Below are 19,231 nucleotides of genomic sequence, written 5' to 3' on the forward strand. Positions count from 1 at the left end.
TTATTGGAAATTATTTCTAAAAGTGAGTATTTAATATATATTTTAAGACATAAAACACTTTTATAAGAGTCACTGAATACTGATCTATCATGTAACATAACAATATATTGTTATATCATGCCCTATAAACAGTTATAGCAGTGCAGATGGCATGAAATGTAATTTTCAGTCTTAAATTTGACTGGGCAATCTGTGGCAGTAATCTGGTGGAAGAAACAAGGTATTTCCCAACATTTGATAAAAAAAGAGCCCTTTACAGGGGTAAAAAAAAGGTAATTTCCTTCCCATCTACAGACTACAGTTCTAGCCACAACATGTAAAATACCATCCCATTAATATTAAAACAAGCTCACTGCAGTCTGTGTCAGAGCTTTTGACAGCAGCAATATAGGGAATCGGACCGTGGAAGTGCTCAAACTGCAAGACAGCAGACCAAATATCTGACAGCTAATCTCACACAGACCTGATTCAAAAATGAGTCAGTAGCAATCTGGGGTTAAAGCTAAATCCATACTGTGTCTGCTTGGCATTTTAATTTAGCTTTCAAATCTACACTCACTAAAGTCCATTGAGAAAATCAACTTTTTGTTAGGTTGGTGAATTCAGTGTTGGTCTATAGAGCCATGTTGGCAAACTATGATGCGGCAGAAATGAACGAGACCGGTGCTGGAGTTAACCTGTCACTGTGAAATCAGAAAATCTGACAGATTTGACTAAATATGATCCTCATAATGTGCCCGGAGTATTTATTTATTTATTTTTTTTACGGATTTGTAAACATGTGTAGAGGACATTATTATATATTCCAGACCTGCAGTATCCTGACATCTTCAACTTCCTGATTAACTTTCCTTCATCTCACTCCAGAGAGTCACTGAATGTTTACAAGAGCCTGGAGGGAAACAAATTGACACAATCTGCCTCTGTGACAAACATTCAACTCTGGAGTCCACCTGCTTATGATTTAATGATAGTGCTGCTGTGTTAACGTTGCTGTGCAGACTATAGCTCTTGGTATATCATGGAGTTAAGCACAGCTGTTTGTTTCTACTTCCGCTCACTGTGAGCGTGTTTCACAGCAGTCACCTCCACCGTTCACCTGTTAGCCTGTCTCTGACTGTTTTGGCACAACAACTATCCACCATATTCACTTTTATGATGAAGAGACAAGCTGTCTGACATATTGCCTTATTTAAGTGTTGTCTAGTCTATACGGGTGAACAGCTTTGTTTTCTGCCAGAGGGCGTTACCTTGGTTGTGTTGTGTTGTGTGGCATCAGCAGTCTGTTTTGGAAAGTTTGTGTTACTAGTGTAAATCCGAACAGAGGAGGTTGAACATGAAAATCACATCATAAAATATTTGAACTTGCTAATGGAGGCAGTGGTGGATCAACATCACTGATTTTCTGTATGGACTTTGGTGCAGGGGAGCTGGCAGTTACCAAACTGACACACACATCTGTAGTTTCCTGTATACTTTCAAAGATTTGTCAAGAGCAACCAGTGCTAAACATAGAGCTGATTCCACACTGTGTCTTTCCCTTTCACATCTACACCAACGAGCATATAAAATGCAGTGTGGTAAAACATGTGAATGGCACAATAAGCATTTTTCTTACGTAGCACTGGACCAGGTGATGAAATTTGAGAACGTTTCAGTTGTGCATGTTGTCAGATGTTGTGCAGGTGTTACAGGCCAAGGCAGAAAAGCAGCTTTATTTACTGGGAACGCAGCTGGACAAGACTGTGAGTCAGATACTTCTGCACAAACTCTAAGTACATATTCTCAAAGCCATATATTTTCATCAGTGGCTATCTGATCTGTTATGTGGGGATGAGAGTGGGCAGAGTAGGCCCACAGCTGCATTAGTATCACCGATCATATCCCTGCACCTCAGACCGTCCCACTATTAATATTCACACAATCTATCCAGAACAATGGGTCTTTCTTAGACTTCTTTTTTTGAGAGGGCACTAATTGGATGTAATTACTCATCTACAAAACAAATGAGCACGGTGAGGTTGCCTTGGAGACTAGATCAGGGGACCCAGCAGTGCGAATCGTTTGCAGGGCTTCATTTATACTGATAATTATCTCTCCTACCCCCATCCTCTTTCCGCTCTGCCCTCAGTGACCAAAGCAGGTTGTGAGGCGATGGAGAGGGGAGTGTCTTGCAATCATCTGTTACTGACATCATCGGGGTGGCTCTCCTTAAGTGGATAAATGCTCTGCCCTCGTTCCCACTTTGCCAGGTGACTGCCTTTAAGGAGAAATCACAAACCTTGAAAGTACTGCTGCTCTTTTTCTCTCGGGTTGGAAAATAAAACTAATCATGCTGATGATAAAATACAGCATCATGCTCCGTGGCCTTCTGCGACTTTGGGAAGTGAAAAATAATTTTACAGGTTTGCTGGCGATCCGCACCAAGCTAGGGATCTTTGTTTATATTCACATAAACTTAAAAGCACAATCTGTGATCTAATTGCTAGGTGTGGTTGAATAAGGTACTGACATAGTCAACACTAGCTGTGCTTTGTGTAAACCAGCTTGAGACACAGCTGCATGATGTGTGATCAGACAAAAGACTCACCTAATAAATGACATGTCTACTTAATCTTTATCTCCCAGCTTTTTCTGAAGGGAAACTTAAGTTTGCAGACCGCCCACTCTGCTGCACCAAAGTCCATAGAGAAAATCACTGCTTTTCACTCCTTGGGACACAGGAGCTGCTGGTCCACTGTGGTTTTTCTTGGTAAATTAGTGTCACATGGCAAAATCCAGTTAAGGGATTTCAAACACTGACTTAACAAAATAAAGTATTTGAATCAACAAGCGTTGTTCCAAGAGAGTTGTTTTTCTCTATGGACTTCGGTGTGTGAAGTAAGGAGTTGACAAAGTGTTTCTAGTTGGAAAAGGGCTATGTAATGGTGAGATATTGCTAGGAACATACAATATCGTAGACTTAGTTGCTAGTTGAGATTTATTTGTCCTGCTGGCAGCCATGTCTTAAGTGAGAGGACACAATCGGTTAAACCCTTAAACTCATATCCACTAAAAACTGCTGGAATTTATTGCCATCAAATCAACAAATGGGCCTCATGACACAAAAGCCTGTGATATTTGTAAAAATCTGCAAAAAGATCACTTCAAAGTGGTATTTATGTTGAATTGTAATCAAAAACAAAGTGTTGATACTATGAATACAAGGCAACAAACTAACAGGGATTCCTGGGAATTGGGGAATACAAAAAAACTATTACCAAATGTCATTGTTATTTCTGCAAATGTGATTTTTCATGCACTCATTCCTTCTATTCCCTCGTGGCACCAGTGAGATTCCTTGGTGGCCATCACACCACATCACGACATAGAAGATGTCAATAAATCTGACATGCTGCTCCTCAAATTATCTTTGAGTGTTAGAGCTACCATAATTAGCTTTTCCATTTTCACCAATGTCATTTAAAAAATAGCGTGAAAGAAACTAACAGCTCTTTTGCTGTCTAGCCCTGCTTTCACTTTCCATTTGAAATAATCTTTTCTGAATGAATGGCTGAGTAATTAACAGCACTAGACACCCTTTTCAGAGAGTACAGACATTTCATAAATAATACATATTTAATGTCTTGTCATTTTGTGTTCAGAGAAGCTTGGCTAATGAATTTTAACAGATGATTTCTTCTCACATTTACTCACCCAAACTCAGATGCCTTTTTTAAAATTTTTTTTATTTACTTCTCTTTGTATGCCTGCTTCTCTCCATTTCATTTCTTGCTGTTCTTTCTAGCCATGGACAAACAGACAACATGGACAAAAGAGCTACTGATTTAGATTTATCTTCAAACTCAGTTGGGAAATAATTGTGGATATTTTAAAAGGAAAATAAAACTTGAACACTGAGTCATGTGGTAAAACAATGTGCAACAGTATAGTTTATCAGCTCATACTAATTTGCTACGGGGAAATCCACACAGGCTACATTAAATGAATCTAAAGCAGATTTTAACCTGTGTGGGATCTGCTATAGTTGGGACTGTGAAAGGGCACTCAGTTATCAACAGTCTCTACAGATTATCCTGTTGTGAGAAAACTCAGAAGTGACAGCCGTGGCCTTTTGGCTGAGCTCTTTTTTTCACACGTCTGGTCAAGCTAATGTGGTCTTGAAGAAATATCAGCCTCACAAAGACTAGAATGCATCAGTATTGAGGAGGAGGTTGCCTCAACAAGCAGATCTTCTACACAAGCACCCCACAAAAAGTGGAAACACAAAAACAGCCAAAAAGCTGTTTCTTTTGGAGGAGCCAGAGGATGTCCCTGAGCTGAGTTCACCCTCAGGCCCAACCAAAGGCACAAGAAGAATATTTTTTTTACTGCCTACAAAGATCGTATGGGAGGGAATGATCTCTCTGACATGCCAAGATTATGGTATGTTCTCCTTTTTGGATACATCCTCCTGTGCATTGCAAATTCCTGGCTGGCACACTAGAAACCAAAGTCCTTCAAAAGATACCGCCTGGCAGTTGCTTACATTTGCATCAAGTGTCCAGAGTTGGCCTGACCGCCATGCATTACACCACCTCCACAACATGCTTCAAACCTAGACCGTCCCTACCAAAGCCACAACCAGATGTGCATTACGACAATTAGAGACATCAGCAAACTCCAGGACAGTCCGACCCAGTGGCGGCTGGTGATAACAAAAATTGGGGGTGTGGGTAATGTCACTATCTCATGAAAGTCTTCCTACAAGTTATGTGGTGTAATGCCGCTTCATTATGATCCTACAGACTTTGATCTGCAGCTGCAACGTTAACAATCAGAAGAAAAGAAAAAAAACAGCTGACACAAATCAAAGTGACCGGTGGGTGATCGATTAAAGATCAAACATGATGATCCTTGTTCAGAGCTGTGAGAGAGAGACAAAGACAGACAGAGCATTGCCTCTTGCTCTGCGAGGTGATGTCATCCTTCTTCATAAATTAGGAGCGGTGAAGTTTGTGCACATGATCTATGAAGACATGATCAACTCAGTCATAACCTGCTTCACCTGCTGTGGAGAAGCCATGTGCCATCGCTGACGCTGCCAGATGTGCTGCAGCACAAAAGAGCATGTTCTGGTAGTTCCCGGAGTCAGATGTTCACATGTCTTAACAATCCGGGTAACACTGGCATAACGCAGCTATTTTATTAGGGTAATTCATTGCAGATTAAGGGCTTACTCACGGAATGCTTACAGGGATAAGCTTTTTACATGAGTCACGGGCGAGCGTTATCGATATACTACATGTGAAAAAATAGTCATTCGAGTATGTCCGCTCGCTTTAGCATTGGACACCCTGGGAGTGTTTTTGAATGACAGCCTTGACAGTGAAATTTGATTGGCCAGGGACGCAGGGAGCCACGTTCCAGGGAGGATCTGGATGGAACCCAATGAGAAAGTAGCTCCAGGTCACCTGACTACCAAAAGATGTTCCTGTCTTAGAAACTAATGAACTAATACAATCGACAGTGTGCACCACACTATACACTGTGTGAGTAATCGTTTCAATTTCATAATAATTTTGAATTATTTATGTGTAAAGAAGTTCTTCTTTTGTATGCACTGTTGATGGGGGCAGCGCCCTAGCGTTGACAGGAATGCTTTGCATCGTACCACAAGAAGAATTACTACAGGTGAGATACTGAGATTAAAGAATCAGAAAGTTTGCAATAGCATATAAAACAGGTCCTGCTGTTCTGCATCATGACACCAGTTCAAGTGTAATTGGATTTAAATGTTAAAATGCAATACTACACAATCAGACGTGGATCACAGGAGGATCTATTGTGTTTTTGCTCCGTTATCTGTTTGTTCGAATCTCAACTTGAAATGCTTTGCTGTATACCAACAGCAATGAAGTGGATCTAACACTCCACAGAGCAATTTGTGATGCTTATTTCTGTACCGTTACCATGAAGTGTCATCTCAACCGTGTGGTAGGGCTCATAATTGAAAAACAGGGAGATCTGTCAAAGAATAAGAACTGGTTATTTTTATTATATTCCCAAAGGCATAAGAAATGAAACATTTGCTATAGCTTTCTTCTTGGTGGGGCAGGTAAAGCGTGAGTTGAAATATTCCAACTCTCCAGTTTGACATGATGACATTGCATCCGTGCATCTGTCCGTCTAAATCGTGTACAATTGAAAGTGACTGTTCAAAACAGTATCATTTGTATTTAGGTAGATATGCAGGAAACCATGCATGTAAATACAAATAAAGGAGAATTTATGCCCACACAATAAATGTATAATGCAAACAGAAGCAGAAACAACACCTTTTATATTTCATAACTGAATTTATAACGCTGACAACAAATTACTTAGTGGAGTAAGTTTTCTTTGGAGAGCATGCTCTGTATGCAGCCCCTGGCGGGCAGAGTGCTGACGTCCCTGAAGGCCTGTGCCTGTAACCTTAGAGCATCTGCTACCCACAGCTGTGAAAGCCAACGCTTCGTGGTGGAGGCTTTGCCCTCCCCGATGTGTCACATCTCTCCCTAGGCCTTAGACAAAAACCCAAGCAGGATGGGCTTGACATGTCTGCTCATGTTATTTTGCACCAAATACATGTTCAGCGCTTCTGGCCTCAGAGCTGAGCTCGGCAGATTAGCATCTGGGACAAATGGACCTGAGCTTGTAAAAGAGCCAGAAAGATGAATCTCAGTGCACACAGCCAAACCCTGCTCTCCCTTTCGGGCACTGCTGAGGATCACAGGGAACTGATGGTGATCTTCATTTGGAAATGTCTGTCATGTGATATGGAGCTCCCGTCTTTTCATTGATGAAGACAAAATAAGCTGGAGAAGTGAGATGAGCGAAACGGAGAACAAAACAACGAAGAACAACTAACTGAGAAGAGGAATGGTTTAAAAAATATGAGGGCCGGCTTGAGTCCCAATAAACCTGGACCTGGTCACAGGACACAGCTGAAAATTTATACTCCAATTTCAGCACAACACTGACCACAGCCAACACTATTTCAGTTCTGAACACCTGAGTCACACTGTACAGAGTCAGGACTCAGGAAAACACTCTTCCACACCTGTCAACCTCCCTGGACTGTTAGAACCATCACTCATGTGTCTCTGTCCTCTGACAATGCTACAGAAGAGGACATTTTAGGAGTCATTTCAGTGAGTCTACATAAAATAAAGAAAGGTCAATGTTAATTTTGGCATTCTTTTACACAATCTGTACATATTTCTTGTTGTGATATTTCATTTTCTGGACATTCATTGAAGAATTTAAATATCTAGCATTCGGTTCACAAATAAACCACCGGTGAGTCTCAGTTAATGTGGCAACTGTCAACCATTTGTGCAGGTTTATCCTTCACATCCACAGCAGAAGCTGAGCACAGTATACTGTCCAAAATGCAGCCCAGGTGCTGGTGCATGCATTAGTCATCGCCAAATTAGCAATTTCCACCTTGCTGGCCTAACTATGCAGATGTTCAGCCCTTTCGTAGTGATATTATGTGACTGACCCCCTCTTTTTTCATCTCCCAGTGGCACTCACTGTTGCGGTTCAAACCAGGTTCAAAACTGCCACCCTGACCAACAAAGAAACTGTGTTCACTGGTCTGTCTCTGAAGCCAGGCTCTGTTTTTCAGTACAGACACATCACTGGTTATAACTATACAATATAATTCAATATAATTTGGAAACTTTTTATCACTTAATATGGAAAGGGACTTAAATTTCAGAGAATAATTAAGGAGCTTTACCAGGTTTATTTGACCTGTTTGTTCTACAGTAAGACTTCATGTAAAATGTATTGTATTTATTGTTATTTATTTATTACAATTATTGTATGTCTCCATGTTTGTCTCTCAGTCTGAGATACATCACATGCCAGTCATATCTCTATTACATAATATAATATAAAAAATTATAATAACTGGAGGGTCGATTAAAAGTAATAAATAATCACTAAACAGTTACAACTACAAACTACTACTAACTAAAGTAAATACTACTATTAGTTAAAAAATGAAATACATTCATTCACACATCAGATATATTTAAATGCATCTGATTTTTAGGATGTTTTTGCTGATTAAGGGTAAAACCAACAGTTAGGGTTCAAGGGGCTGGAAGAACTGTGATTCACGACTTTGATCTGTGGAGGGCGACGTTTAACGTACAGCCTGCAGCATTCTATTAGGAGAAGAAGAAGAAGAAGAAGAAGAAGGAGGTGAGTTACGTGGGCTAGACCGTCTCATTTCTCACACTGTCTGACCTCCGTCTCCTTCAAGTGTGCAGCTGACAGAGCTGCCGCTGGCCCTGTGGGCTGCACACTTGCACACTTTCAGCCTTGACTATTGAGACACAGCTTCTGTGTCAGATTTCACTAGCAAACCACACCCCCTGCACTGCTCCCCACGTTCCCTCACTCCTCCTCACTCAGCTTTCAGTCCACTTTAATGGCATTTTCTCAAATCAGGCCATGGGGCAGAGTTAGCCTCAGAAAAGGGGGTTCAAGTTACCCTTTATAACGTCTACAATCACTAGCTTTTACAACTATTTCACCTGTGTTATCACCAGCCCCTGTGTAACATTTTAATATTAACTCACAAGATAACTATGAGATTCACAGAGCACCCTTCCATGCACCTCCCTTTAATGCTGAGGGGTAAGCAGAGAGACGTACCACTATAGTACCATGTTGATACCATTTTTCACATGGAAGGTGCTACATCCATGGCCTCGTTCAGACCTGATAGTGACAGTCGTCCCTGAGCGACAGCGTTAAGTCCACTGTTCACACCTGGAATTAAAATGTGTCCGGGATGTCCTGAAGCCCCCCCCCCCCCACACACCACACACACACACACACACACACACACACACTGTATGCAAATAAACACAGATGTCATTTCTCTTCATAAAAACAAATTGATATTTTTAATGACTCTGACTGCACAGCTGTGTCCGGTGACAGTGTGTTAGTGTGTCAGCATGTGTGTGCATCTGTGTATCTGCCAATATGACAGGTATGGAAGGAGAGAGAGAGTCTGGGGCAGATGAGTGACTCAAGGCTACTACTCACATTACTGTAAAAATGAAATAAAACTTAAATAATGTAATGATTAATGTTGATATACTGGTGGCATTGGATAAAAATAAATAAATGTACATCCTCTGATTAGTACAAAAATATCTTTGGTTCACTGTGAAAGTGCAGCGGGTCAGAGGAAGGTCAGCGGAGGAGGTGGTCTGTAATGTATCCTGAGGATGGATTTGCATTCACACATGTTAAATCTGGCAACATGTGACCCAGAGAGAGAAAGAGAGAGAGAGAAAGAAAGAGCGGGAGAGAGAGAGAGAGAGAGAGACCACCTGTGAATGTAGTTTTTGTAACTGGTGATAAAGACATAATCGAGACACACTGGGTGTGTTCACACATGAACTTAGCGCTGTCCACTTGTGACTGGATCCTTCAAGATGGATTCTAAATGACCAGGTCTGAACAGGATCTACATTAACTTTTCCTGTTAGGACACACAACCACAGCTGCATCTGTGATAGGCGACACTTTGCAGCGAGTGCCAGGCCACAATGAGAAGTCTGAAATACACCATCTGTCACAGTGAGGGGAGTAAGCGTGCTGTCAGGTTGTCTGCTGACCAGAAGGAGTGGGGAGAGAGAGGCCACTGTTTTGAGATGAGAAAAAAAGAAACCATATTTTAAAGAAACCATAATTCAAACTATTAAAGGGGCTCAAGTGTTCATTTTCTGAATAATGTTTAGCTTTTTTTTTTTTTTTAGAGTATGTGTTTTTTTGGCTCTCTGCCATCCCGGTTTCCCTCCTACTGGTTCAAGATTGAGTCCAAAGTATGTGGTGTTCTATGGGAACTGTAGGTGGAGTCAAAGCACAAAGAATCCACACTTACATCATATAGCAGGCTAGTTTTGAAACAATAAAATCCCTTATTTGCTCTGAAATTAAATAATTTGTTAACAACAAAAAAAAAATCCACTAGAATTGCTATCCCTGAGTTGATTTAGGGCTGACTGAGTGTAGTGCAAATGAAATGTGTGAGATAAGGTAGTGAAATGCAACAACATCCCCAGATGACATACACAGAGGACGGCCAAGCCTAAATAATGTCTGTCTGTGTATATTCATTTTTTATTTGTAGATTTTCAAACTACGTTTGAGCAAAGTTAAACTATTCAAGATTATGTTATCAGTATGTTATACCATAACCTGCATTACAGAGAGTTATTAAACAGTTCATGAATGCTAACAATAAAACAAGACACAGCTGGTTCAGAAAACAAGCCACAGACATTTTGAGACTCTGCGCAACTGCTGTTATTGTGATAATAACAGCACAGACTGAGCCACAGACTGGAGACACATTTCTCTGAGAGATATTTTCCCTAAAGCTGCTTCATGGCTGTTTAAGTACTCTAAAACAGGCCCATGATGTCACTGTTTACCACTCTAACCCTCCATCTCCGCTCCCTTCATCCCCTCTTCATAATCATTTACTTGTCTCCATCCCTTTTGCAGCTGTCAGAATTTAAGATGTTCATAATAGTTGCCATCATGTCTCTTGCTCCCCGGCTGCTGCTAACCACAAATCAGCATTTCTGCTTCTTAGTGACGTTCAACCACAATTGTTGGGGAAAATTGTTTGTTTTGAAAATGCAAAATCAAATTGGCGGATGCAGGAGAAGGAGCATCAGGCTGGCTGGGCCAGTGTTCCCTCTGTCGATTTGAATTAAGTTCAAACAATGGCCACTGTGTGGGCTAATCTCTGCATGTGTGTGTGTGTGTGTGTGTGTGTGTGTGTGTGTGCATATGCAGGTGGTATGAATACACATCTGTCTGTGTCTGTGTGCAGGTGTGTGCTTCTTCATGTGGTACTGAACAGCATGTCTTTGGACTTAATATATATCTGTGAGAGACTACACAGACTAGACAACACCTGAGTTACAATAAAATAATATTCTCCAAGTGTCAAAGAGCTTTGTCTGATTAGGAAAAACACACTTCCCTAAAGCCTGGAGCTGTGTGTTCAGTCAGGGGAGTTATTATTGACACCTATCGAATGATGTACAGTTGTAAGCGGGTAAAACTAAATGAAGCCCTCAAGTAAATCAATGTTCAGTTTAAGACAGCTAGACACTAGGTGTTTAGTTTCTTGTTTTGGTACAAAACCTGGGACAGATTTTTTCCTGTATGTGACTGTGCTTTATTAGTGTTTTATTTTTGTTGATCTCTGCAGACATATTTCATTCTAACAATATTATTATTGTTAATTACTAATTAGTAATTACTAATTACATTACTAATATTAATTTGGATCTAGGGTATGGAAAAACAGGCAGAAAAGAGGAGAACAGGACTGACTTTGTTGTGAAATGCATATTTTCTTTAATCCACCAATATACCTATTATACATAACCTGACCTTCTGGTTTATGTCTATTTGTTTACCAAAGATTGTAAGAACATGAGGAGGTTAATCAGTCTCAAAACCTTATTACATTCAGGTATTTTGAAGTGTTGTTGTATGAATTACTGACACTTGACTTGACTATGCCATGTGTCACACCCTGTACTCAGAATAAGCTTGAAACGTGGATGCTCACTCACAGTGATTATAAGGTTGGGGTCATGGCTGCCAACAGGGACACAAGGAAAAGCAGATTTTAGCTGCTCACTTCATAAAATCTATGCCAGTTTAAGTCTACAATATTTTAGGAATATGTTTGCCACTGGCCATTAGACAGCCCCCTTTCCTACGAGTTCATTTGTTTTGTAAACCCTTCTCTCCCACACCAAAATCCAAAGAAAAAATCTTGGATTTTCCGACATGAAAAACAGGAGTGGTTGATTCCAGGTGGAAAAGCTGCGAGACAGAGCAGTCAAAATATTCTCAAGCTATCATGGACTTATACTGTAAAGGTATACATCAGCCTGGGTGAACCCATCTGAGTCTGCCAGCGATTTGATTTCACTCTCCAGACATGTCTGGCAAGGACACCATCTTGTCCAACTTCAGAATCTCCTTAAAAAGTGAATCAGTCTCAGCTAAGTTTTTTTCTCCAGGGGCGGGGCTTATCACGACGACATCAGAGAAGCAACATCAAGCAGCCTTTGTACACATCTAACATGGCGGCCACCAAAGAGCAGCTGTCTTTTCATTTGGCTGTTGCTTCCATTTTAAGTGACGCGTTCCACATTTCCGGTCGCTCTGTATCCCAAGTGAGACTGAGATGCAGTCTGGCATTTGCCAAGCTATGTGTACATTGGCTAAAATCAATTTCTCTTGTGTCCCTGCTGGTAGCCACGTCTACATAATCTTAAAATGGTTTGCGACTGAGGCCCTAAGGACCAGTGCAGTCAGCTTGGACTAAATATGTCACACAACCACACTTAGAAAAACCTGAACTATCACTAAAGAACCCCCCACATGTGTGTGACATAAAGAGGAGAGGAATATCCTGACAGCATTTCCTGTTCTGCCTGCAACAGAATATGGTCTTGCTTACTTGGTAAAGTGACTTTGAAGAACCTGGAGGCAGAGACAGTGGATGAAATCTCCACCTGTCTTAGACTGGTCACTTTGACCATATTGACCATGATCCTTACATACATATATATTACATATCTTTTTACGTTTAATCAAACCATATCCACCTCTCAAACTTTATTTCGGTTCAGTTTTTTTATAACTCTCAAGTTAATCTCACAGTTAAAACTGTATTCTCACCAGTCAGAATGTTAATATGGCTGGAGCCAATCCCAGAGACAGACTCCACCATGGACGTATCACAGTCCATCATTTCAGATATCAACGATAATACATTTTGATATCTGCACTATATTCCTTATTGGAAATATTCCCATTTCAAATTCAATCCAGTTGTAACTTTTCATGAGATTTACATAAGATAGTCATAATGTAAATTTAAATGTCCAAAAAATAAATTGTGACGAGTAAAATAGTAATTGTGAATGTATGCAGTTGTCATTAATGATAGTGAAATGGAATCTTAGCCCCTTGGGCAGAATGTGTTTACCAGTTAAAGCTGACATTCATCACTGTTTCCGCCTCCAAAGTCTCAAAAGTCCATTTAAAATAAGTGATGAGCCGTTGAAGGTCTGTATTTTTATGCACATGGAGCAGAAATACTTTCCTGACGTGTACATCTGGATTCTGTTCTCTGAACACTATGATAATATATCATATAAAATGATAAAGGCAAAATAATTTCACATAAATATTTAATTTCCTTGGTTATAATTACATATGTTGATTTTAATTGAAGTTTAGTTCTACAAGACAATGAACGTCTTATTTAAACATGAATGAATCTAAAACCATTGCTTCGATCCTGTGAGCCCTTGGACCATGGACCATTGTTTGATGACCACAGGTGAATGAAGCCAATGCTTTCAGCCTGGTGCGACTGAAAAACATTCTATCTCTTTATTTATTAATTTATGTGGCCATGGGATGATACATCGACCAAAACAGTGATGTAGAATTACACCTTTGAGAAGATTGTAGTCATAGTTCAGCTTTATTTTGTGTTGTTTGCAGCACTGACACATCGTCACTGCTGACTTTGCTTCATCTCACTGAAAATATGGCTGGCAGCGCAGACACAAGGAAAAACAAACTCAACCTAATATGTTACTTTATCTTGTGAGTAGACAGTCTTTTCTAACTGGAAATTAAAGTTTGCCAACTTGGACTTTTACCCAACAAAGTCCATAGTGAAAATCTACATGTTTAGCTCAGTGCTGGTCTACTGTCTCATTTGTCTCATCAAGTTTGTCTCATCGAGGTAAATCTAACGTAATTCACTTTCTGAAGAAGGCAGCAGTGTATCAATAACTCCTGTAAGCTGTGATGTAAAGTTGCTGATTTTCTCTATGACGTTTGGTGCAGTTGAGTGAGCTGTTTAATAAGTTCTTACAAGGGAGAGAACGTGGCGCACAATGTAGGATTGTGTTACAACTGTCGTAAAGTATATGTCGTGGTAACTTGCATTTGTTGAATTTTATGCAAATATGACACTGTTTTATTTTTTAATATTAATAAAATGTAAGCCCCTCAGCAAAAAAGTGCTTTAGTTTGCGTAGCTTGCATTTTCAATGCAGCTTATGTATTGCTCATTGTATGTGCACTGTTTGAACCACTTCATTTATGAATGAGAGGAGGAGACACTGGGATGGGGCTGTGACACATGCCGTAGAATGTTGTATTTCTTGTTGTGGCACGGACCCGAAACATGAAGTTCCATAGTGATAAAGGCCTGGACAGAGATGACTTTCATCCTTTATTTACATTATTTAAAGGTTGAAATGCTACAATGTGATGCTAAAACCTGTTTTTCCTTGAATCCCCACTAGCAGTATCTCAAGCTGAATCCCAGTCAGCACTACTGTATGTGTCAGTAACCACACTTAAAAAACAACAACGCTGAACTAGCTCTTAAATGTGGCTTTAATAAAGACATATAATGATAAAATTGCCAATACTTTCAGCAATCTCAGGTATGATAGACTGCAGGTGTACGAAGTGCTGTCAGACTCAAGTATAAATGTTGCCCAATGAATGCGTGGAGGTTTGGGGATCTAAGTCTATGGGGGGAAGAAGCAGAGCAGGAGAAGTTGGAGAGAGCAGCAGCCACACAGAACATGGACAGAGCGTTTACCTGGCCCTGTGCTCTGTGGGTACGCCAAGTAGCCGCCTCTTCCACGGGCCCCCCTACCTGAGCCACGCGCTGCTGCTACCGCCGCTGCTGCCACCGGTCCATATGCTGTCGCTGGGAAGCCTGCAGGCACATATACACACACATACACACACATACATCACTTCCTGCACTTGGATGAGTACGCCCCAGAGCTACAGAAGAATGTTGAGAGCCGTGCTGAGCTATGGGATAAAACTATAGCTGTCAGAGACAGGGAGGGCTCATGTCAGGGCAACATCTATTACAGAACCCACTGTGATATTCAAAACCCTGCAGACCCACTGATCCATACAGAACAGCAGAGAGAGCCAGGAGCAACTCCATGGATACTGGGAAGCAAAAGAACTGATGTGTAAAGAAAATATCTGTGAACTGAAATGAACGTTTAAAGCAATCCATCTTAACAAACGCTGTGTTTAAAGACGGGTGAAATAAAATACTCGCGTGACTGTTAACTCAGCAAACATACAGATACAGTAACATACTTCATATAAATGTCAGTATGACAGGTTTTTTTCTTTTTTTGGAATATAATTTTCAAGTGAATGTTGAACATTCACAGTGTTAATACATTTAAAACTTGCACATTTGAAACACACACACACACACACACACACACACAAACTAATTTATAATCCAAGGTACAAAACCTAAAGAATACAAATGGTACCACTTTACAATAAGTGTACATTAATGTACTGTTAATGAATGTTTTAACTAAAGTTAAGTTATTCAGATATTAATTCATAGGTTTTATGAAGCCACAAGGAGCATTACTAAAGAGTAATAATGGTTAATAAATTATAGTACTGCCATACATTTGTGAAGTCATTACAATAACAACTACAAGGAGCATTAATAAAGGTATAGCATGCTTTGGTAAAGATTATTAAGTACTATTTTACATAAATGAAAGTTTCAGCTTTACAAACCTTTAAAAAATAACTAAACTAAGACTAAAGAAACATTTACAGTTACTTAAAGCTTTTAACGTATATCACTGTGAGATAAATAAAGCTATCTTATCTTATCTTATCTTATTACTGACATTAATAGACAGTTGAATAATATATTTGAATTAATAACTTCATTAACCTAAATAAAAACAAGTGTTAATTAACTGTTAGTAAATGCTTATAAAAGCATTAAGTCATGTTAATAATGTATTCTTATTGTTACCTTACAAGGTATCCATCGAGCATATGTGAATTACACATTTTTAGTTGGTACAGAACATAAAACAATCACAATTATCGCAACAACTGTGACTGTGCTGCATAATAATAATAATAATAATAATAAATCATATGACCTTGTTTTAAATCCTCAATCATTTCATTGAAAAAGTTAGGTCATTCACTTACGGCACTATTTGCAATAAATTATAGCCTTTGCAATTTGTTAATTAAGTTGTTTCTCATCACAATTTCCACTTGAAAATGATTCATTTTTTTTACTAAAATGAATCACCCATTACAGGTCCAGCACTGACAAATATCAAATGATGTAAGAAAAACAGTGATGGACATGTGATAATATTGAGTTTGATATGTACAGCTAATTATTTTTTTTTTCATCGCAGCTTTCTGTTGGATGGAGACGGAGCTAATTTGCATTTGTAAACTGACTTTGGGTGTATTTGCAATTCACAAAGTCCCTGATTACATTAGTGAGAGAATTTGGCTCTGGGGGCTGTTTATGTCACATTCTTTGGATGAAAGATTACAGCCACTTGTGAGCAGCACAGACATGGACATAATGGCCATTCCTCTGGAGACCATCCCTGCATTTATTCAGGAGTGCTCCCAATTACTCTGACTTTCTATGGAATCAGAATCATCCACTGTAATGAAAGAAGGCAAAGTATTCCACATTTTCGTATTCAGCTATGCAGCTGCAATAAGTATAGTAGAAGAAGGAAAAAAATAAAACAGATCACAATCAGATGGAGACATCTGTTGGATGATTTGTCAGTCAGAGGAGATTTCAATCGGATCAGTCTCTCATGTTCTTTTAGTCTTACGTAAACATTTACAATCCCCCAATGCTGAGATTTTTCTAAGCCTCCAGCTTTAACAGCCTATCCACAGTATACGTAAATATATACACATTTATTCATAAACCTATCCAATAAAGATCTTAATAACATGCAAATATAAATCCACTTCTTTGGGGTCTGATTATACCAACAAATATCAGCCTAATAATCAGTCTGTAATTAAGCCAATGCAGTATCTGTGAATTGTAATTACACTGTTGGCCTTAATGAACAAAGTAGTTAGAGGTGGCTGACAGAGGCGAATCCATGCCCAGGGCCCGGGCTCTTCTCTCAGCACAGGAACGGCATGTCATTAGTGGTGGTGATGAGATTCCTCACTCTGGGCTCAACAGCCTCTTTGCCTAATCAGCCACCTGAAATTATCTCCACAGGAAATGCTTTCCTCACTATAGCAAAAAAAAAAAAAACCTCTACAAAACATCAACTGGAATTTTTCTTTTTTCTTCCTTTTTTCTAATTGTGTGTTTCTTGACCATATTTCATAGACTGTGGTTTAGACGTTACAAAATGGCACAGGACACCTCAGAGGATTATTCTTTGAATGCTGTGGAGGTGAGAGGAGCACCAGCGGGTGACCTATTTTCCAAGCCCGCCTTGTACTGCTATTCTATAAAGGAAGGCTCACACAACAGACTCTCTCTTTCTCTCTTTCTCTGTGTGTGTGTGTGTGTGTGGGGGTCAGACGAGCTAAAGAGAAAAAAACACATAGCTTTTCATCAGCTCGCTGAGAAGGAGGTAATTCACAACTCGGTCGACACAATATGACCACAACTGTGTGTATTGGGTGCAAGGTGCCACCATGCTGCGATGAACAGGCAGGTGAAGAAGAGAAAAAAACATCACTCTCCGCACCCAACTATCGAACAACTAACTCACAAGAGAATAAGAGACTGAGGCAGCGACAGTGGTGACAGGCGGAAAATATAAAAACAAAGAGGGAACTACAATCAGCCACACTTAGGCCCGACCAACTGTACATGTTTCTGTAAACATGGCATCCTTTCAGGAAAAGCCTTCCCTAAACATTGTAGTACATATACCAGGCCTGTATGTGGTGCTGTAGTGCTGCTATAGAAATACATCAAAACCTGAGAAGAAGACACTGAGCATGAGCATACTTCAAAGTTTTTTTTTCAAAATAAAGCTTACAATGTGCACAACCGCAAAAACAGAGGCAGAATGAAGAAAGCCCGGACGACCAAGCAAAGCAAATATAAGTCATCATAAAGCAAACACACCAAACTATTTACAAACCCGGCAATGATGAAGATAAGCGACAAAGACAGAGAGGTGGAGCTATGACATCATACCTTTCTCAAGGTAGTGTATTGGTTATTGACAAGACAATGCAAGGGTGGCGTTTTGAGATTTTTTCACCTTCAAAAGTGGATAAAACTCAGACACGATTAAAACCTTTACTGGCTTCACCTAGACTTGCTTTCATGAGCACAGCCCCTGATAGTACACCGCAGCTTCACAAGACCGAGAGCTGATTCCAACAGATCCTCTGTCTCTTCCCACAAAAAACCCCCAAACACAAATCAACTCTGATACTATGCTAATGATGGTCATGCTCCCCTGCTTTTCCTCTTTTAATGTCCCCATGTTTGCAGAGTGGAACCGTGTTTCTCTACACACCCCCCCCCCCCCTCCCATCTCTCCCGCTTTTCCTAAGTCCTGAATCCATCTTCCCCTCGCTGCCATTGTCATGACACCCCCCAGTAGACCCACTGGCTTGGAAGTTAGTTGCAGGCAAAGTTGTGGTGAGAGATTAACTTTGCAGGATTAGGTGGGTTAATTAATAGATGGCTGCTGCTCATTGTTTTGTGCTCACGCTGTAAGAAGCCACCCAAGAGAAGCGCTGCAGCATTAAATCAATTTCATGGCCCTTTTATTACTGGGGAGATAAAGCCAATATTTAGCTTTCAATTCTTCACAATTATTGGGCCCCTGCTTTGCCACTTGAGTGGCTGCGCTTGGCTGGGGACAAGGACACATCTGTTTATGAGCTATGCAGGCCTGGGGGCCTTGGTGTCCGGACTCTGGGGAACTGTCCTCAGCTTTCTCTCTGCACGTTGACACGGCACAAGAACTCTGCCTCCTTTAGGAGTGCACACAGGAAAGAGATTAAAACCAATAAAGAACAATGTGGTCTGTCACAAATTTGTACAGGCAGTTCATCTCCTCCCCCCAAGCAAACGACAAACCCACATTCTCACCATGTGAACTTTACAATTTCATAAAAAAAATATAACGGCACCACAAACAGATGCGACTTTGGTCTGGGGTTAATATATGTACAATTCCTTAAAAAGGAGCAACACAATACAGGGTTTTTTCTAGAAAGAAAAAAAGAGTATGAGCACTTCTGTGGTGCGGAGCTTTTTGAAAATTTGAGGTGAAAAGGGAAC

At 40.1% G+C, this 19,231-nt stretch overlaps 1 protein-coding gene across 7 annotated transcripts in view; it reads right to left on the minus strand.

Moving 5' to 3' along the window:
• The window catches only part of LOC131458280 (RNA-binding protein Musashi homolog 2), a 313,476-nt gene that overhangs the window by 14,012 nt on the left and 280,233 nt on the right, over window positions 1-19,231 (minus strand). For 5 of the 7 annotated variants that reach the window (XM_058627235.1, XM_058627233.1, XM_058627232.1 and 2 more), the window contains exon 11: window positions 14,723-14,842. In XM_058627235.1, coding sequence (XP_058483218.1) covers window positions 14,723-14,842 — 120 coding nt within the window. The remainder of the gene's footprint in view (window positions 1-14,722; window positions 14,843-19,231) is intronic. The other 2 variants (XM_058627237.1, XM_058627234.1) reach the window with 1 other exon arrangement.

The sequence above is a fragment of the Solea solea genome, chromosome 4, assembly GCF_958295425.1.
Source record: "Solea solea chromosome 4, fSolSol10.1, whole genome shotgun sequence".
NCBI classification, from domain to species: domain Eukaryota; kingdom Metazoa; phylum Chordata; class Actinopteri; order Pleuronectiformes; family Soleidae; genus Solea; species Solea solea.